At 44.2% G+C, this 22,061-nt stretch overlaps 1 protein-coding gene across 4 annotated transcripts in view; it reads left to right on the top strand.

Moving 5' to 3' along the window:
• LOC124804745 (protein daughter of sevenless) overlaps window positions 1-22,061 on the top strand; it is a 258,427-nt gene that overhangs the window by 130,495 nt on the left and 105,871 nt on the right. For 2 of the 4 annotated variants that reach the window (XM_047265042.1, XM_047265045.1), the window contains exon 2: window positions 12,577-12,624. The exons of the other annotated variants lie outside the window; for them this stretch is intronic. In XM_047265042.1, the coding sequence (XP_047120998.1) occupies window positions 12,577-12,624 (48 nt within the window). The remainder of the gene's footprint in view (window positions 1-12,576; window positions 12,625-22,061) is intronic. 4 annotated transcript variants of the gene reach the window in all.

Below are 22,061 nucleotides of genomic sequence, written 5' to 3'. Positions count from 1 at the left end.
CACACATCCATGCCAGAGGCTGGATTCGAACCTGCGACCGTAGTAGCAGCGTGATTCCGGACTGAAGCGCCTAGAACCTCTCGGTCACAAAGGCCGGCAAGAAAGAAGCCACAGTTCTTCCGATTGACCGTTGTGTAAATTTAGATAACCTGTATTCGAATAAGGAAGGAAGTTAGGAAGGAAGGAAGGAAGGAAGGAAAGAAGGAAGGAAGAAAGAATGAATGAAAAATTAGAGTTTGACGTCCTGTCGACAGGACGGTTGCTAGAGACGGAGCACAAGCTCAGATTACGAAGGAATGTGGAAGGAAATCGGCCGTGCCCTTTTAAAAGGAACCATCCTGGCATCGTCCTGGATCGTTTTAGGGAAATCGCGGGAAACCTAACTCTTGATTGCCAGACTGATTTAAACCGTCGTCCTTCCGAATGCGAGTCTAGTGTACCTGTCTTCCAGAATGATTTTGTGACCATAATGCAGCCACTATCGTACGTCCCATGTAGGGTTCATGAGTATAAGAGAAGAGAGATTAGGACGCGTAAAGAGGCATATTGGCACTTGATTTTATTTCGTAGCCCAATACGACAGACAGTCAATTATACTGGTACGATGTCACCTCCGCCATGCACTGTAACGTGGTTTGTGTAGTATGTGTGTTAACGATGTCTCCCTAATCTTTTTTGTCCTGGTTTCTCAAGAGTCACATCCTCGAAGTATCTGGGCACGTATCTGATATAAAGTCATGGTTTACTCGTAAAACGTTGCCTTGTAGTAATATATTGTCGAATTTGAGCGCACAGTAGAAGTTTTTTCCTGTACACATGTCAAGGGGGAAATGCAGTGATCCACAGTGTACCGAAACATATTATGAATATACAGTCAGATTTCAATTGTGAATCAGGAGAGGCTACTTCGTAATATATTAGTTACATATTTATCCTCCTTCACTTGCAAATCGTGCATTAATTTGGAGTGCCAGAAGGTTTGGTGCTGGGTGTGTTCGCATTCTTAATTTATTGGTGTACTTGACAGCCACTATCGTACGTCCCCTGTAGGGAGGGAAAAAGTAATCACCGATAGGAGACATCACACTTACATTACGTAAAACTGCCTCTGACCTTAATAATGGCTTCAATTCGGCGAGTATGTTAACAAGTTTATTCAGGTATGCCATATTCAGCTGAAACCACTCATTGATGATTACATCCCATAGAGCTACGTAACTGCAGAGATGCTGATAGCTACGTACCCAAATCGTCCCGATACACTGAGGTGACAAAAGTCAGGGGATACCTTCTAATATCGCGTCGAACCTCGTTTTGTCTGGCGTTATGCAGCAACACGACGTAGCGTTGACTCAACAAGTCGTTGGAAGTCCCCAGTAAAAATACTGAGCCTCGCTGACTCTAAAGCCTTCAGCAGTTGTGAAAGTGTTGCCGGCGTAGAATTTTCTGCACTGACTGACATCTCGATTTTGTCCTATAAACGTTCGGCGGGATTCATGTCGGGCGATCTGGGTGGCCAAATCATTCGCTCGAATTGCCCAGAACGTTCTTCAAACCAGTTGCGAACAATTGTGGGCCGGTGACCTCGCGCATTGTCATTCATAAAAATTCCATCCATGTTTGGAAACGTGAAGTCCACGAATGACTGCAGATGGTCTCCAAGTAGTCGAACATAACCGCCGGCTGGAGTGGCCGTGCGGTTCTAGGCGCTACAGTCTGGAGCCGAGCGACCGCTACGGTCGCAGGTTCGAATCCTGCCTCGGGCATGGTTGTGTGTGATGTCCTTAGGTTAGTTAGGTTTAATTAGTTCTAAGTTCTAGGCGACTGATGACCTCAGAAGTCAAGTCCCATAGTTCAAAATGGTTCAAATGGCTCTGAGCACTATGGGACTTAACATCTATGGTCATCTGTCCCCTAGAACTTAGAACTACTTAAACCTAACTAACCTAAGGACGTCACACAACACCCAGTCATCACGAGACAGAGAAAATCCCTGACCCCGCCGGGAATTAAGTCCCATAGTGCTCAGAGCCATTTGAACATAATTTCCATTCAGTGATCGGTTCAGTTGAACTAGAGAACCAAGTTCATTCCAAGCGTACACAGCCCACACCTTTATAGAGCTACCACCAGCTTGCACAGTGCCTTGTCAGCAACTTGAGTCAGTGGCTTCGTGGGGTCTGCGCCACACTCGAAAACTGCCATCAGCTCCTACCAAATGAAAACTGGACTCATCTGACCAGGCCACGGTTTTCCAGTCGTGTATTGTACAACCGATATGGTCACGAGCCCAGGAGAGGCTCTGCAGGCGATGTCGTGCTGTTAGGAAATTTCGATGCACTACCCTAACAGATACGTTCGTTGTACTTTCACATTGATTTCTGCGGCCATTTCATGCAGTGTTGCTTGTCTGTTAGCACTATCGGCCACTGTGTTGTCCGTGGTGAGAAGTCATGCCTGAAATGTGGTATTCTCGGTACACTGTTGTCACTGTGGATCTCGAATATTGGATTGCTTATCGATTTCTGAAACTGAATGTCTCATGCGTGTAGCTGCAACTACCATTCCGCATTTAAAGTCTGTTAATTGCCGTCGTGCGATCATAGTCACTTTGGAAATCTTTTCACATGAGTCGGCTAAGTACACACGACAGCTCCGCCAATGCACCGCTCTTCTATACTTCGTGTACGCGGTGCTACCACCATCTGGATATGTGCATATACCTATCCCACGAACTTTGTCTCCTCAGTGTATTTTCAGTGGGATTAAGATGAGGTGATTTAGCAGCCCAGTTACGGTGCGATTGGGTGTGTGAATGTTCGCCAAATCTTGCAGCCCTGTGCACACGGATTTGGTCATCTTGGTAGACCGGAGTATCTACAGCATACTGCTCGTGGATATGTAGAAAGAACAACACTTCCTCATCGTTGACATAAGCGTCCTGATCCATTTTCATGGTAAACTTAATGCGTGGAGCCCAAATTATCGTACGAGAAACACTCTCAAAACATCACAAAGCGGCGTCTGCCTGTACTATACCTTCCACACACTGTCACACTACGGTTTAAATACTCATTAGGCCGCCTGTGCACACACGACACTGCTACAGTCACTGACCCTTGTATTATTTGCCCAACTGGAGACTTGCAGGTTCAGGTACCGCTTTGAGAGATGGCCTTCTGCGACTTACCCGACACCAAATGTTCATTGCATACAATTCCGTACATTGTGTTCGCTCAGAAACTGGTGGAGATGGACTTGCATTCACTGGCAGTAGCAATTCTTGCCTGGTTCGAAACGGATTGGCACTCTCGATTATGAACGATTTCCGATCACTATTTTTACGTCATTTTACGTGCATACGAGTGGTACATCTTTCCTCGTAGACACTTTGGACATTACGCGTTGATAGATCAACAAACCAGCCAATGCCTTCATAGTGTAGTCATCGGCACCGCCCGAACACATTTCCGCTATTCTATCTCATCTTCACGTCGACCCATACGTTTCCTTACTGGCGTACACCCACCACTTCACTGCCAGGTTCTGTGTCGACGGTGGAGCGTGATATAATAGCATGGTGTCGGTTCTACATGTTCTACAGCATCACAAAGCGATTAGTGACTAATATTGTACGAAGAGCTTATGACCTTTCGAAAACTAACTGTTGGAAACCAGTTATGTTTGATGCGGGTGATTAATATGTTTGTCATCGGCAGACACAGCTCGAATGATAGCTTATCAGGATTAAGCGGACTCACAGCAAACAATTCGTCTGAAACTTTCGAAAGCACCCACTGTTGGAAAGGTGTAAATATAACCCGCTGGTATCAGAAATACACGTCACTGGTCGTGCAGTTTAACGTCGCTTTAAACACACACGTGTGCAAGAAACTCGTTTAGACACCCTTTACAGTTAGTCTCTCGCGTTCACTTGAAGACCGGACTGCTAATTTGTTTCCTGTGTAAACTCTATTTTGTTTTATCTAGTTATCTTCTAGGGTCATGCAGTCTTAAATATCTGCAGTCTTGACCCCAGCTGAAGCGAACACCAGGAATATTGCTTGAAGTAGATACTAGCACATCTCGCACAGACACATTAAAATAATTTGGGGATTACACAACTCTACAGTACACGTGCCCCTCATGATAAATTAAGCAAATAATTAAAAATAGTTTCATATGAACTAAGATTTTTACATGAGTGCTGAGAAAGAGGACACTCTAATTTAGAGAACAGGTCTATAAGAGGCCACCGGAAAACATAGAGAGATTTTAGAATTACCCAAATATTCGTAAAATACCTTCAAAATATCGTGACAGCCACTCCTCGTACGTACAATCTGTTTACCTAGGTCCAAGGCCCAACAAGTGCCGTTAGAAGCATAACAAGTACAAATTTTCAGTGTGAATATGACTCTACTACTACAGCTTGTAAATAGATAATGATCTTCGTCGTCCATCAGAGTAGTCCTTTAAATAGTAAGCAAGCAGTATTGGATAAACAGCAACTCGCTACAGTTGAAAGAATAGCAGTTTTCTTTCGAAGAGTATCATTTCTGGTATTTTCAAAAGTCCATTTATAATCTTTGAACAGGAACGCTATATAGCGGTTTAGTGTTAATTAATTATTCATACGTCGTACTTTATTGTTTTCTGGAAGCCATTATAACGTGTTTTCTCAATTGTCCAACATCACTGAGGTTTCCACTTCATGCTATGAGCTACGAAACCTGTGCGTATGCGTGCGTGCGAACGCGCGTTGGGGAGGGGGGGAGTAAGTAAATAAATTATTCAGCAACAACCTCTACGTATATTTCGTTACTGTATTGTTCGTCGTTGCAATGCTCTGTGTGACAGCATTCGTTCTAATGTCTGCTACTGTATATAATATTGGTGACACAACGAAAGTAGTACTAAGTGAAGGTCTTGACGACAGATTTTTAATTGACAGTCCTCACTCTTCCATGTGATTTTCGCTGCTTGGATACGAGAAGAGGATCCACTACCCTTTAAACACAAGATTTTTTATGATTGTATGCTATTGTAGGGATTCGCACGTAGGAGTCGCAATCACAGCTGCAGTCGCTCCTGCACGGCTAAAGGCAAACAGTGTATGCTTGTTGCGAGACGACACTGTGTCTGGTACTTGGTAGAAGAGATCATCTGTATGTTGTTGCTCAAACTTAAATTTCGCTTTCGACGTGCAAAGTAGATCCCATATCTCTGCTGCACATACTTCTAGCTGCACAGCCGGACCGATGCAGTCAATGAGAAAATTCAGAGTTGTCATGCGAACTCGTAATTTACGCTGTTGAGAGAATTGAAGCTCGGACTTCATTCCGTCAAGCTTTCCTCAACAAATGTTTCTTCCTGTTACCGGCTGCAAAAAATGTTCAAATGTGTGTGAATTCCTAAGGGACGAAACTGCTGAGGTCATCGGTCCCTAGACTTACACACTACTTACACTAACTTATGCTGAGAACAACACACACGCAACCATGCCCGAGCGTGGATTCGAACCTTCGGCTGGAGGGGCCGCGCTACCGGCTACATTTTGTGGTTTCTGATTGGCACGAAGTTAATTGTGCTTTGCAGAGGAAATAAAAAGATCGTTCTAATCCCTTTCAACAACCGTCTGAGTTCGGTTGCTCTTATCTAGAGAAATATGGTTCGAAAATTTATAAATTTGCAGGCAGTGTAAGAAATAATATAAAGACTTGAACCAAAATTATTTTACTTTAACTGCTTTTGTTAACTGCTTTTGTCTGTACTGGATAGGGAATGAAAGGGGAAGAAATGGAGTGGCAATAGTGGTCAGAGAGGGTCTGCAGGAGGAGGTGGAAGGTATCAATGATCGAATGATAAAAGCCAGAGTACGAGTGAAAGGAAAAAGCATTGAAATCATCCAAGCATATGCCCCACGGGTGGGGTGTACAAAAAAGGAGAAGGAGGAATTTGAAGATGACATGCAAAAGCAGCTAAATGGAGGTAATCAGATTATAATAGGGGACCTCAATGCACATGTTGGCACAGACAGGAAAGGATTCGAGGAGATAATGGGACCAGAGGGCTGGGGGAACCGAAATAGAGAAGGAAAATTGTTGCTGGAATTCTGCAAGAGGAATGGGCTGGCGATCGCAAATTCCTGGTACAAGAAGAGAAGTAGCCACAAAATAACTTGGTATAGTGGAGACTGGTCCCAAACTTCAGTAGTAGACTATGTACTAGTGGATAGGCAGATGATGAGCAGCCTCACAGATGTTAAGGTCATTCCATCTGAGGCCTTAGACAGTGACCATCGGCTGTTGGTAGCCACCCTGAGAGAGAAAAAAGATAGGAGGGCAACAGATATACAGGAGAAAAGGTTGAAGACATGGATGCTGAAAGAGGATGAACGGAGGACCCAGTACCAGACACTGATCAGGAAGAAGCTGCCAAAGGAAGATCAGAGAACAGTGGAAGAAGAATGGGGAGATTTTAAGAGGGCTCTAGTTGAGGCAGCTGAGACTGTGTGCGGAAGAACTAGCACAAAGAGGAGAAGTAAGGAAACCCCATGGTGGAACAACATATGTAAAGAGGCAGTACTTCGAAAGAACAAAGCCTTCAGAGAATGGTTCCAGACCCGAACAGAGGAAGCTAGGGTAAAATATAAGGAAAGCAAGAAAGCGGCACAGACCATTAGTAGGGGCGGAGAAGAAGAAGTGGATGGAAAAATGGACAAGAATGTTAGAAGAGGACAGTGAAGGGAACAAAAAGTACTTTACACCATGGTAAGAAATAAGAGGAACGACAGAAGCGAGTGCCTGAGGATCATGGATAATAATGGAAGAGTTGTGGAGGAAATGCATGAGCTCAAAAAGATTTGGAAGGAGTACTTTGAAGATCTGTTGAATGCCGCCAAGCGGGTAACTAACAGCGTTGGAGAGCCTAAGGCAGCAGACGATTATAATAGTGGGGAAATTGATCATCTAACTTGGAATGAAGTGGAAGAAGCCATAAAGAGGATGAAAGGGGGCAAGGCGCCAGGTTGGGACGAAGTAACAGTGGATATGATATGAGCAGCAGGAGAAGTAGGAACCCAGTGGCTATACAGAGTGCTGAGGGTGGTGTGGAAGGAGAACAGAATTCCTGAGGATTGGAAGAAAGGAATTATAGTCCCGATCTTCAAGAAAGGGGATAAAAGGAGATGTGAGAGCTACAGAGGAATCACCCTGCTATGCCACTGTGGAAAAATCTATGAAAAGATCCTGGAGAAGAGAATAAGAAGCAGTATTGAAAGTAGACTGCAAGGGGAGCAGTATGGTTTCAGACCGGGAAGATCAACAACGGACCTCATATTTGCGGTAAGGCAACTGCAGGAAAGGCACTATGAGTACGGGAAGGACTTAATAATGGCCTTTTTAGATATTGAGAAGGCGTATGACAGTATCTGTAGGGACAAGCTCTGGGATGTGCTGAACGCAAAAGGGATAGATGAAGAGATAACACGAAAAGTCAGAAAAATGTATGAGGGAAGTGAGAGTTGTGTGAAAGTGGGGAGGGAACGTACTGCATGGTTCAAGCTGGAAAATGGGCTGCGACAGGGAAGTGCACTTTCGCCTTTATTGTTTATTATTGTTATGGATGAAATCCTACAGCAAGTATCAGATGCAATTGGAGATCATAAAATGAAAGCAGTGCTTTTTGCCGATGACCTGATGTTATGGGGAAATTGCGAGAAGGAGGTGCAAGAGCAGTTAGATGTATGGGAGGCAACGGCAGCACAATATGGAATGCATTTCTCTGCAAAGAAAAGTGAAATAATTGTCACAACAAGGAAGAAGAACAGGCCAAATGTGGATATAACTTGTGGAGGGGAAAAACTACAAGTGGTAGAGAACTTCAAGTACCTGGGAAGCATGATTGAAAGTAAGGGGGGAAACGCAATGGAAATAAGTGAAAGGTGCAGAAAAGCAGGGCAGTTCTACAGATGCATCAGGGGGCTTATTTGGAGCAAGGAGGTGCCACAGAAATCCAAGGGAATTATATACCGAACCTACTTTGTCCCCATATTGGCATACGGAAGTGAGACATGGGTAATGCACAAAAGCGATAAAAGTAAAATACAGGCTAGTTCCAGAGGAGCAGGTTGAGTGTAACAAGACGAGACAGATTGCGAAATGTGTATGTGAGGGAAAGACTAAAGGAGGAACCAGTACAGGACAGGATAGAAAAATCAAGACTGCAGCGGTATGGACACATGAAGAGAATGGATGAGGGAAGAATTCCAAAGAGGATGTTTGATCTGCAACTGGAGGGGAAGAGGCCCAGAGGAAGACAAAGAGATAGATGGGTGAAGGGAGTGAAGGAATGTGTGACGAGAAGAGAACTGGGCGAAGGTGGAAGAGGGGGAATGGTGGAAAGACAGAACACGATGGAGAGGCTTGTGTTCCCGACAGACCCAGCCAGTGGCTGGAATCTGTCCAAGATGATGATGATGATGAACTGCTTTTGTCACAATGTAAGAGGCGGTCCCCGCATCGGCAGTTCACCATTTGTTGGAAGTCGACTGGAGTCAAGCCACACCGCAGTTTTCATGGACTGAACATTTTTGTAGAAGTTAACAAGCGAAAATAACGACCTGAAAGGTGCATACCGGCATGTGGGCTGAAAATTAAGCAGGAACTGAAATCCAGTAGCCGGCCGGTAAACTAGAAAGTAGCTATCGGGGATATTCGTACCAGGCAAATTCATTGTCCACCTGGACTTGCACGCAAACTAACCACGTGACTACTAAGCTGCAAGTACAGTAAGTTCGGCAGTGAGATATTGTTACGCTTTGTGCTGGTTCCTGCACCGGCTTGTTCGTTTCTTTTGCGTGAACTGCGTGGCACGTCGTGCGCTACCGCACACTGCAGCCTCGCACGATGTGTACACAAGGCATTAGCGAGTCACAGTACGATGCTAAACAGCCTGCTGCTTCTATCTCCTTTTTCAATATCGCATTTATAGTTCGAAATGTGAGGTCTGTTAAGGAACCTAACATTGCTCCGTATCCGTCAAAACCTCCCGAGTAACCTCGTCGATTCACATTATTGATATTTCGCTTAGTTTCCAAACTGTGTTTCAAGCAAAGGTGAAATTCTACAAATCGAGCTTGTGATTTGTCTCAAATGGTGGTGGAACGTTAATTTTTTTTTTTCTTGAAGCAACGTTACGGAGACGATGTAGGTCAAAAACAATATTCCGAGAAGGTGGCACAAGACCGGAAAGACATTGTTCTTCAGCAGATGGTGTCCACAGGCAATAAAGGAGCTTGAGCGCGACAGCCATAGTCTGTCAGAACTTGCAGAAAAGACTGGAATCGCAGAAGTTTCGGGTAAGGAGGCATAAACTGAGTAATTCAAGAAACAGCAAAGATAGTTACTCGTTTGATGCCTAAAATGGACATGTTACAAGGTGCTGATGTTTCAAGGAATTCTTTCTGACAGGCTGACTGTGGAGGAACATTTAAGCAAAGGATCAACACTATAACATTGAAGTAAAATTGTGACGAGGGGGGAGGGGGGGGGGGGGGGAACCTGCGAGGCTGAATGTCTGAATGTAATTCAAGGTCAGCTCCTAATATCCAGACAGACCTTCTTTTTCCCGGCGTAGTGTAGCAACTCCACGCGGCTTGGACTTAGCAAGTAGTTGAAATTCCCCTGCAGCAGTATTGAACCAAGCTGCCTCTGTAGCCGTTAATAATAGCGAAAGTGTTGCCGGTGCAGGATATTATCCACGAACTGACCTCTCTCTTATGTCTCAAAATGTTCGATGTGATTCACGTCGGGCGATCCGCGTGGCCAAATCGTTCGCTCGAATTGTCCACAATTTTCTTCAAACCAATCGTGAGCAATTGTTGCCCGGTGGCATGGAACATTGTCATGGTAATATGAAGACCTTAAATGGCTGTAAATGGTCTCCAAGTAGCCGAATAACCATTTCCAGCCAATGATCGGTACAGTTGGATCAGAGAACTCAGTCCATTCCATGTAAACGTAGGCCACACACATGGAGCCACCAAAAGTTTGCACAGAGCCCTGTTTAAATTTGGGTCTATTGCTTCGTGGGGTGTGCGCCACACTCGTACTCTATCGTCAGCTCTTACGAACTGAAATCTGGATTCATGTGATGAGGCCACGGTTTTGCAGTTGTCTAGGGTCCATCAGATACGGTCACGAGCCCAGGACAGGCGCTGCAGGCGATGTCTTGGTGTTAGCGAAGGCACTCGCGTCGGTCGTCTGTTGCCCTGTTGCCATAGCCCATTAACGCCAAATTTTGCCACACTGTCCTAACGGATACGTTCGTCGTACGTCTCACGTCGATTTCTGCGGTTACTTCACGCAGTGTTGCTTGTCTATTAGCACTGACAACTCTATGCAAAGACCTCTGCTCTCAGTCATTAAGTGGAGGCTGTCGGCCACAGCGTTGTCTGTGGTGAGAGGTAATACCTGACATGTGGTATTCTTGACAAACTCTTGACCTTTTGTATCTCGGAATATTGAATTCCCCAACGATTTCCGAAACGGAATGTCCCGTGCATCGTGCTCCAACTACCATTCCGCGTTCACAGTCGTGCGACCATACTCGCGTTGGAAACATTTTCTCACATGAATCAACGGAGTACAAATGACAGCTTCGCCAACGCACTGCCCTTTTATACCTCGTGTACCCGATACTAACACCATCTGTATAAATGCATTTCGCTATCCCAAGACTTTCGTCACCTGAGTGTGTAACTTGCTATACGCTACGCTCTGTTAAGCGGGGAGGATACAAATTCGTTTTTGTAGTCACATCACGAATAGCGTCTTACCACTATGTGCACTGTGTTCATTGACAGATTATGTCGTATCGTAAACTGACGTAAGAGCCACGCAGCATTTAAAAATATAGTTCAGCCTCAATCCGACGTGCGCAATGTGATTATTTCATCCGTGTGTAAGATATAACTTGACAGTGAAGTGAAAGGGATTCACAGATTTTGGGAACAGTGTCCAAACGTTGATGAAACAGTTACCAGTATGTCGCAGCTGATTTGTTTAGTGAGGGCAGCGACTCACCTGCTGACACTCGTTGTTACTTTATTGTGCTAGAAATTACGTCAGTTATATGAACTCCATAAAGTTTGAGGTGGGGTGTACTCAATCTAGTAGTGGAAATTTCCATTCTGGCGGCTTGGTGTGAGTGGATGTCATTGTCCATACACTCAGTTACCAAACATACCATTCGATATGGGAAAAGGCTACTTATAGTGGGTTCCAAATGAACTGTGGAGGAAAGGTCTTCTAAAACAGCACAGCAGAAACCAAAAACGTGTGTTTCCTTATCCTGCAGAAGCACCAGCAACTAGGGTACCAGGTCTCCCATATTTTACGGGTGTCCCCCGTATTTTGTCTACATTTCCTCGCGTCTACCGTATTTTCGGGACGTCTCCCATATTTTACAGTTTTTCCCATATTTTACCCATCTCACGTATTTGATAATATTTTCCGTCATATTTCATAAAGTTTTATTTATTTATGCTAACATTTCTGTACCGTTCAAAGTCGTTGTAATTAAATGTTTTGGTGAATGAGTAGTCCTACTATGCTGTGAAAGTTGTTTTAGTTAAAATTTTTGAGTGCCATGTACAATGATGAATTCATTTACAACTTGTTTTGTAGAAAGGAGTTTCAATATGTAAACGTTTCGGGAAACACTCGTTATTTGTGTACACTGTCGTGTACAGTTAGGTACAACGGTCTCAAAAAGGTAAAACTTGCCATCAGTGCCACGATAGGACTATCATGGCCATCATTTCCAAAACCTCCCGTATATTTAGTGTGAAAGTCTGACAGTCCTATCAGAAACTAAAATCTCACGCTGCCATTTTGATCTTAAAAGGGAATCGAAAAGTGGAAATTTAAATGTCTGTACCAAGTTCATCCAATTCCTGTGCGTTGTCAGTGTTGTGCGTGACGTGTGAACTGGCGCCAGATACTGTTCGAAGAAGCGGATTCTAAATCCCCGTCCACTCAACCACTCGCTTAACGGTTGCAGGACATTAACTGGGAGCGTGTGCATGTGAACTTAACACCACGTAAGGACGATTCTGACGTTGTGGTATGGACACTTCGCTTTAGCGGCTCGGCAACACATGCGTTCTGAAAGGGACATTTTTATTTTATTTTTAAGTCCGTAGTCTTCAGAATGGTTTGATGTTGTCCTCTGTCTCCCGCATCTACATCCGTACTCCGCAAATCACTGAAATTGCATTGCGGAGGGTACTTTCCATTACACCTGTTATAGATATTTTCCGGTAGCACTCAGGTGCGGAGCACGTAAGAAATATTGCTCGGTGGCCTCTGTGTGCGCAGTAGACTAATCTTTTCTTCGAGGTCCATTTTTTAAAGGTATGAATCGTTCTAATGTCAAGCCCTGTTCACCAAAATTTGACTTTGTATGTGTGGTTTGGGAAAATATCGGTTAGATGATTGTTCTGATTCATTTGACAGGACTTTGTGTGGTATGAGTGGCTTTGAGTTAACAAATCGCGATTATCATTTGTAGGTGGCGCACGCAATTGTCAATCATGGTATGACGAAGAAACAGGATAAGGTAAGTCTCAGAAAATGGTGTAGATTCTTTAGTAACAAAAACGCTAATAATAGATTATAGGTAGTTTTCTTACATTGTATTCGTAACACCTTTACCACGGCTTTAGAGCAGAACAGTGAGATAAGTGTACATGCACTAACAATTTTATGACATTTAGGCACACTCCAAAATTGTGTTGTACTTAGCCAGTTACAATGGCATTAAAACGTCTAGTCTTTTAGAAATGCTATATTTTGTTTTGTTGTCGGCATAACAAACTAACATTAAAGTGTAGGCGTCGCTGACGTCGGCAGAAGTACACTGAATAAGCCTTACATTATCATGCAGTGTGTTCGTTTAATAAAATGGTTGACACATTGAGCAATTTCTGTTGCTTCAACATAATGAACATACACCTTTTCATATCAACAGTAAACCATCATCTGATCTATTAAGTTTCCACGAGACGAAAATAAAACTGTAGCTAAATCAGTGATACTGTGTAGTACGTATCATTAACAAAGAAGTGTGAGAAAATACCTTTTGTGCAGACATGTACTTTATAGCAAAGCCTGGGAGGCACAATTGTGAGTTGTACAGCTGGAACGTAAATTAAGGCACGAAACAGCAAATACCGCACGAATGATGCTATGCGGATTTAAGCAAATTGATGGCGGGATTCCAAAAGATGGTAAAGTACTAAGGCGACCACCTAACAGAAGGTGGGTATGTGAAATACGAAAATATGCAGGAGCTAACAGGGTGCGTACAGCTGAATATAATGCATGGAAATGTATAGAGGCAGCCTTCATACATTAGGGGATGTTAAATGGAATGCGATGATAGTGGTGATAATATACTATATGAAATGAGATTGCGTGTACGGATACGTAATAGATACAGCCAAAAGCTATGTAGCTGAAAATCGTAGCGTCACTGATTCAGCTACCATTTCATTTTCATCTCGTGAAAACTTTAATAGATGATTGTTTCCGTACATTGAAGCGCCAAAGGAACTGGTATACGCATGCTTATTCAAATACAGAGATATGTAATCAGGCAGAATACGGCACTACGGTCGGCAACGCATGTATAAGACAAGTGTCTGGCGCAGTTAGGTAGGTTGCTGCTGCTACAGTGGCAGGTTATCAAGATTTAAATGAGTTGTAACGTGGTGTTACAGTCGGCGCACGAGCGATGGGACACAGTATCTCCGAGGTAGCGATGAAGTGCGGATTTTGCCTTCGGACTACTGCGCCATTGTACCGTGGATATCAGGAATCCGGTAAAGCAAAGTCTCCGACATCGCTGCGGCTGGAGAAAGATCCTACAAGAACGGGACCAATGACGACTGAACGAGAATCGTTCAGTGTGACATAAGTGCAATCCTTCCGCAAATTGCTGCAGATTTCAGTGCTGGGCTGTCAGCAAATGTCAGCGTGCGAACCATTCTACGAAACATCATCAATATGGGCTTTCGGAGCCGAAAGCCCACTCGTGTACTCTTGATGACTGCACGACACAAAGCTTTATGCCTCGCCTGGGCCCGTCAATACCGACAGTGCACTGTTAATAACTGGAAACATATTGGCTGGTCGGACAAGTCGCGTTTCAAATTGTATCGAGCGGATGGACGTGTACGGGTATGGAGACAACCTCACTATTCCATGGACCTTGCATGTCAACAGGGGACTGTTCAAGCTGGTGGAGGCTCCGTGATGGTGTGGGGCGTGTGCAGTTGGAGTGATACGGAACGCCTGATCTAGATACGACTCTGACAGGTGACACGTACGTAAGCATCCTGTCTGATCACCTGCATCCATTCATGTCCATTGTGCATTCTGAAGGACTTGAGTTACTCCAGCAGGACAATGCGACATCCGACACGTCCAGAATTGCTACAGAGTGGTTCCAGGAACACTCCTCTGAGTTTAAACACTTCCAATGGCCACCATATTCCCCAGACATGAACATTATTGAGCATATCTGGGATGCCTTGCAACGTTGTCCGTAGATTTTACGCCAGGTGTTCAGCAAGGGCTATTTTCTCGTACTTTTTATTGTATAAAGTGAATTGTTTGATGGAGGGGGACAGAGGATTTCCTGATGACGACGGAGAGAAGTTACCTAGCCTCAGAAACGCGCTCCTCAAAAGGCACCAGAAGTGAATGGAGATGGTTCTTGCGTCTTTCTGAGAATCAGTGAAGTGAAAGTTCAGCCCATAGATAAAGAACCTGACGATTGCTGTTTGTGACTGAGGGACTTGGCGGGGATCAAACAGTCGTGAAGTGGAAGCAGTGTGCAGAAATAAATTATTACAGTACTTTTTCGTAATACGTATGTAATAGAGGAGAGTAACAGGAACGGATAAAGTGACAGCGGACCCCTCACGTAGTCAGTTGCGGTCTTAGGAAGATTATTGCAGGAATGGGTTTCACTTCATGGAGAACAGCAACGAGGTAAATGGGAATTACTGTTCGTGTTTAATCCAACATCCAAGAAGATAAACATTACACACAGGGGTAAGGAACGCTCGAATGTTTCGTGTATTCTGTACAAAACTGTTTGTACATTGCCATCTTAAATAATGCTTATGCCAACTCGAATGATACACATGTGTTGCAGCATTTATTTACGGCGTTGTTGTGATTATAAATCTGTTGAGTCGCATCGTGATAACCGCAATGGACGCAGGTGATTTGTACAGCTTGCTAGCAGTGGCATCCGTGAAGCTGAGCTACCGATGGATGTTGGTAATATATTGACTACGATTGAGATACAATGTTGTCGACTCTAACATGAAATTATATACATTCAGAAACCGTTCGAAAACTAAGAAGGGCGAATGAAATGCTGTAGTATGCGAAGGAATTAATTCATTACAAGATTTTTGAGCTGCGAACCCACCTGCCTATCTCCATCGAAATCGAGAAAAAGTTTTAAGGTGTAAGTAAACCATCACTGCAGCTGCTGTTAAGTAAACGTTTTAAATTTCGTTCCAGGTTGATTTTATCGACATCTTCAGATAGCGAATACTTGCGGTCTTGTCGATTGCTTAGGCTTACATCAAAACATTTCAGTTGCGTCTAGCTCAAGGCGTAGCCTTATGAAATAATATCATCAATTAGAAACGCCATTGAATCATAACGAAAGATCCAAGTCCAGTTGACCCAACTAAACCACGCACGTTTACACACGCAACCGACCGAAGAAAACTAGTTTTCAAATACTGTGACATCACGTAATTGTGTAGACATCCGATAAATATTCCATTTACCACGCCTTGGCTTTTCGTTAAGTGGCACTAATATTTTTATTGTACTGTTCTGTATAGCTTGCATCATGAAACCAGGTATCAAAGCACACTGGGCGAAACATACTAACCCATCACGCATCACCATTATCATCTTAGAAGACGGGAGTGACCACAGCATACTTATTATGAAGATACACACTGCGGTGACACAAGTCATGGGATAACTCCTAATATGGTGTAGGACCTCCTTTTGCCATGTGTAGTGCAGCAACAATCCCCTGCAGAAATATTGAGCCATGCTGCCTCTATAGCCGTCCACAATTGGAGAGTGTTGCCGATGCAGCGTTTTGTGCACGAAATGACCACTCGATTATGCCCCTATAAATGCTCGTTGGAAGTTTGGTGGAATTAGGCGATCAAATCCTCAGAGAGTGGCTTAAATGGATGCGATGTAACTGCACAACACTGTAGACTCGACTTCCTAACCGAATCCGGGCAGTTATGAAGCCTAGGGGCTTAGTTAAACCATAGTAAATGGTGATTGTAATGATTTTTTTCTAGGGGTGACTAACTTTTTGTCCTGTGAGCTTAGTATAACTTTTTGTCCTGTGAGCTTAGTATAGAGGGTGACACTTGGTCATACAGAATTTTGGAAGTAAATATCCTGCCTCCTGTTCACGGTAACCTGAATCTGTGGAGGCAAGTCATGGTTAGAAAAAAAAAAAAACAAAAAAAAAACCTCAGTTTCCAGGGCCATCTGTGCCTTCTAAGTTTCGCGTCATTTGAAAAGAGGCAAAATCACGACTCGTGGGACCACATTCTGCGAGGTATCAGACAACAGACGTCCACTACATGGATTCTCCTTCACGATATAGCTCGGAAAGTGATGAACCTGCATACACTAACAGCATCGATTCCTGTTTTGTTTGATTCGGATAGTGATTGACAAGACCTGACACTCGTATTCGGTCCCTGTTATATAGGATCTTTATATTTTCTTATGCATGTAACAAACAATGATTGGTACTTCGTTCCTTGTAGACTCGTCGGATAGAACATTTCGGGCAACTTCATTCTCGGTGTTGTGGTCACGTCCAAGCACGATAGTTCTTTTCTGCCATTATGTCAGATCTCTACCTCCACCCAGCTTACAGCACTGATTCCAAACTAGTAACTGGCACATCCACACCACTTCGCTGCCATGACTAGTCAACGGTGGCGGGTCATACAACCGCCTGGTAGGAACTCTACAGAGCTTCAGCGTGACCAGACTGGTCTTTTAATGGGGCGACAGATACTTTGTTCGGAGAACTTACCAGCATGCTGATAACACCCGTTTTGATTGTTCCCAAAGCACTCTTCAAGGTCCCAGGTACTTATCACCTAATGATAGGTCTGCACAACCTGTAGTGAAAATTCAAGCATTTTGAAACATCGGCTGAGGTGGTAATTTACGTATACCTTAGTGTATCAGCAGCTGTGGCTGTACAGTGAGTAACTTGAAAAAAATTGTTCTTCGTGGTGTAATTGGAGAGCGACGGCGTCTTAGCGGGGCAAGCACGAAAGGTTGCATCGCCGGCGGGTCTGTCGCAGCGGTGCAAAGCTGTGCGGCAAGGCAGGGCGTGCTATCGACCCGTCTGGCTGCAGGTCGCAACGTCCATGCAGCCGCTGCCCGCCGAGGGTTGAGGCAGGTCTCGCGGCCCCGTCGCCACCAGCTGCTCCGTGAAACGTCTCAGCAAAATAGAGCGCTTCCCGAAAAGTTGAGCTCACTGGGACGGCTATGGGCGTCGCCGTCAGCGTTGTTGGTGTTTGTACACATTCCAGTCGCATTGTGACCACCGCCCACGTTCGATGACAACGTGCAATAACCACTCACAGATGGCAAATGGCAGCACTGCCATTGGAGGGTACAAAAAGCGTGCCGGTGGGAGGGGAGCGGGCGCACGAAACAGAGCATTCAATGCGGAAACGGAGCGATTTATCTGACGTCCAAAAGGGCATCATCATTAGCTTTCGGGCTTGGGTGGAAGCATTCCGAAACGGCCATGTTTGTAAACCGTTCACTCGCCGGCGCGGTTGAAGTAGGCCTATACCGTGCATGGCAAAAAGGCGCTATCCATAACTGGCACCGAGGCAACTGGTACACCACAGGCCACAGATGACGGGTGGACGACTGCTGCGGAGATCTGTACGGGCGAATAGGCGTGTGATTGTCGAGCAACTAGCTGACAAAATAAACCGAGGTGCTACCACCAGTGTCTCATTAACTACCGTTCAGCGAATGTTGTTGCGTATCGGCCTATGCAGCAGGCATCACGTTCATGCACCCATGCGCCGATACCATAACTGGACGTCCTTTGAGTGGCGACTGGTGGTATTTTCAGATGAATCACGTTTTGTATTCCATCGGACAGAAACTTCTGAAAGCAAACACTCTGCAACAATTGTCGAGGGAGGGGGTACAGAACGGAGGATGGAGCCTTATGGTCTGGGGATTGGTTTCGTGGCATTCCTTCTGTGATATCGTCATTTTGGAAGGCACAGTGCATCAACACAAGTATGCATCTATTTGGGAACCATGTCGATTTGTTTTCCCACGGCACGAAGGCGTCTACCTGCAGGACAAAGCAACGTCTCAGGAACCTCACTGTGTACATTCGTGGTTCGAAGAGCACTTGGAAGAGTTTACTGGCCTCCCCTGGCCATCGGACTCCCCAGATTGAAACCCAGTCGCCAATCTGTGGGGCCACTTCGATCGGGCTGTTCGCGCCGTGGATCCTCAACTGAGAAACCTAGTGCAGTTGACCACGGCATTGGAGTCGGCATGGCTCCACATCTCGTCGGTATTTTCCAGAACCTCATTGACCGCTACCTGCACGTCTCGCAGCGATCCACGCTGCAAAAGGTGGTTATTCAGGCTTTTGATATGTGGTTCCATTAATGTACTGGTCAGTGTAGAATCAGATTGGGACTGTCTCGACATTACGTTTTGTAGTAAAACAACAGTCCTATACATATGCCGGCCGTAGTTGCCGGGCCGTTCTAGGTGCGACGGCTACGGTCGCAGGTGCGAATCCTACCTCGGGCATCGATGTGTGTCATGTCCTTAGGTTAGTTAGGTTTAAGCAGTTCTACGTACTAGGGGACTGATGACCTCAGATGTTAAGTCCCATAGTGCTCAGAGCCATTTGAACCATTTTCCTATAGGTATGCAGTCTTGAATTTTCCATATGAAATAGCCCTATCCGAAATTAGGATCCACACTATCGGAAATTGCACACCCTTTTAGTATATTCTCCAAAATGCACACGTTTTTACGTAAATTACAAAATACAATCTGTTTACTTTCGTTATAAGAGATTATATATAATCAAAATCAGTTGTCACCTACGTCAGTCAGTTTCGGAGAGCTTTTAGCTGATGTTTAAAAAACCATATTCTCATATTTCCGTAGCTACCCGAAAACTGGGCACCTTATGCTACTGGTATGTTGCTGTGTATGAGAAACAGTAGGGAGTGTTCCGGAGAGAATCCACTCAGGAGGCACCGGCAGGCGCTGCGCACGTACCACGGAGTTGCTCGACCGCAGAACGCCGTCGTGCGTGGCTTCACACGCTGCGCATCAACATACCCTGTCGGAGCCACATTATTGTACGCGCTTCGTGCTATCTGGCGTAGAACTCTGAAAGTAACAACTAAATTTTGTACTGTAAGTATTCGGTATTGTCGAGACACATTCCCGTTACAGAGCATTCGTTAGTCGTTGCTTTCATTATTTTGAACGCCATTACTGATGTAGCCATTAGACATAAGCGTTTTCTTTAAATAACCTAATAAGCTACGGCTGTAACTGTTCTCGGGAATTGACTATTGTAGTGGTTTCTTTTTCCTGAACAGATTTTTATCTTCTACATAGTCACCAAGGCTGTACTTACATTCACGGTAGCAGCTGAAGTAGCAAGAGTTGAATCGCCACGCCACTGTTTTGCGTAGACCACTATAGAAAGTTACGGCAATTCTGCCGTACGGTGTAGAGTGGCAAGGCACTACAGTACTTGCGTATAGTAGCCCATAGACCCCGGCGCGCAGTTACGGATCCACGGACCCTCTCCCACGGGAAGTACCGAAGCTATACGAGACAGCAGACGAAAATTTGCGCTGTTCATTAGCCCGATGTCTGATGCCTTGTAGTGCAAGTAATCTGGTTTGTACGTATTGAGTAGTTTCCGTCGGCGTCCCGAGAATTTTTTTTGGGTGTGGAGCAAGATTCTCCTTAACGAATCCAAATCAAAATCGTAACACCACGAACATAATGAAACAAGATAAAAAAATGCACGTTGTTCGGAGCGCGGAAAGGATAAGACCACAACAAGAATTTTAAAAAAAGCATATCCATGAAAGTTGGTGTCTCGCTCCACAATTCAGGGTCCAAATATTTGTGTAGTATTTAAGGAAAATAGTTCAACCAACATCGTAATAAATTGCGCTACGAAAGAAACTCAATACATCAGAGAATGGTTGTAGTAAGAAAATAAAATACCCATTATGAGATGTTTCAGTAGTTTCCAGGAAATTCTGTTTGGGCCACTTGAAAGACGATGTGTCGATCGCTTCGGAAGAGACTGGATTTGAATTTTTCTAGGTCAGTGACTGAAAGCAAGAGACTATAAGAAACATGTCAAGCAACATTAAAAAAGCGTGGATCGTACAATACTTCAGATAACACATAATAGGTCACATGATAGGTTTTTGTATGTAACGAAGTTCGGGGCTTGAGAGCAAGGACATAGCTACACCACATGACAACGCAAAGGATTAGCAAAATAAAATGTCTGTTATGCTATCACTGAAATAACCAAGACTGTACATACTAGCTGCAAAAATCAAACACGTGGGTACTCATGTGGGTCATCAGAATGCTGTAAGTTATTTAGGCTTGACAGGAACAAGAAGAAACATGCTAGCTATTGGCAACGCCAACAGAATTCAGTTCCATGCCATGCATGTCAAAACAAGATATACTTTATCTACTTCCAAGTTAGAGTGAATCCATTCGTACCGATGTAGAACCGTGGGCTAACGAGATCAAAAGTAACAGTAACACTGTGTGTCAAGCTACAAGATGTAAGCAGTCTGATTCATTCACTTCCAAGAAAAGATTATCTTCTTGTTATTGTTATTATGAATAGTAACTAAGTTGAAATGCTAATAAAGTATCGTAATGGCCGTATTTGCATCGATGGAACCAATGGTTGGTTGGTTGGTTGGTTGGGGAAGGAGACCAGACAGCGTGGTCATAGGTCTCATCGGGTTAGGGAAGGATGGGGGATGATGTCGGCCGTGCCCTTTCAGAAGAACCATCCCGGCATTTGCCTGAAGTGATTTAGGGAAATCACGGAAAACCTAAATCAGGATGGCCGGACGCGGGATTGAACCGTCGTCCTCCCGAATGATGGAACCAATGGTTATGGTTCTGAATGACGATTCTTGCTCTTGACGACATGAGACCTCCCCTTGTGCTTTCGTTATTTCTGACAGACCAGATCAAGGGGTGCCACTATTATTATTATTATTATTATTATTATTATTATTATTATTATTATTATTATTTTAATGAAATAACGGCAGAAGAAGATAAAATACAGCCTCAGACATATGTGTCAGATTTGGCTGAATCATTGTGGGGGGAACTAGCGAGAACACTAATTTTAATGGTACTGGACAAGGTATAGAAGAAAAAATACATGCACGAAAATTAAATCGGAGAAAAGAAAGCTGAAATGTACAAGATATTAGGAAGTCTGGGTCAAGAAAGACAAGTTATTTCTTTTGAAGAACTCGTATACAATGTGATTCTGTGATGATGATAGCAGTTTTCAGTAATGATGGAGAAGGGTACATGTATCATTTTGAGGGGAGCGACCCTGGTCCGGAAACGACCGAATGGAAAGTTACAAGCGAAAATCCTTCTGGTAACTCTGACAGTTGAACAGAAGTATCGGTACTATTGCTGCTAACATTGTAGCATACGCATCTGACAGAGGTGACCATATGGATCGGGAACTTATTCAGTAGAAGAGATGTGTTTCGCAGTAGCGAAGATGAAAAAGTACTCATGGCTCTTACGTATTCGTCTACGAGCCCATATTTACTGTACACTTTTTCTTGTTTGGTCGGTAATACCACATTTAAAAGTTGTCTG

Source organism: Schistocerca piceifrons, chromosome 7 (assembly GCF_021461385.2).
Source record: "Schistocerca piceifrons isolate TAMUIC-IGC-003096 chromosome 7, iqSchPice1.1, whole genome shotgun sequence".
Lineage (NCBI taxonomy): Eukaryota > Metazoa > Arthropoda > Insecta > Orthoptera > Acrididae > Schistocerca > Schistocerca piceifrons.
This window is presented reverse-complemented; position numbering and strand designations above follow the sequence as displayed.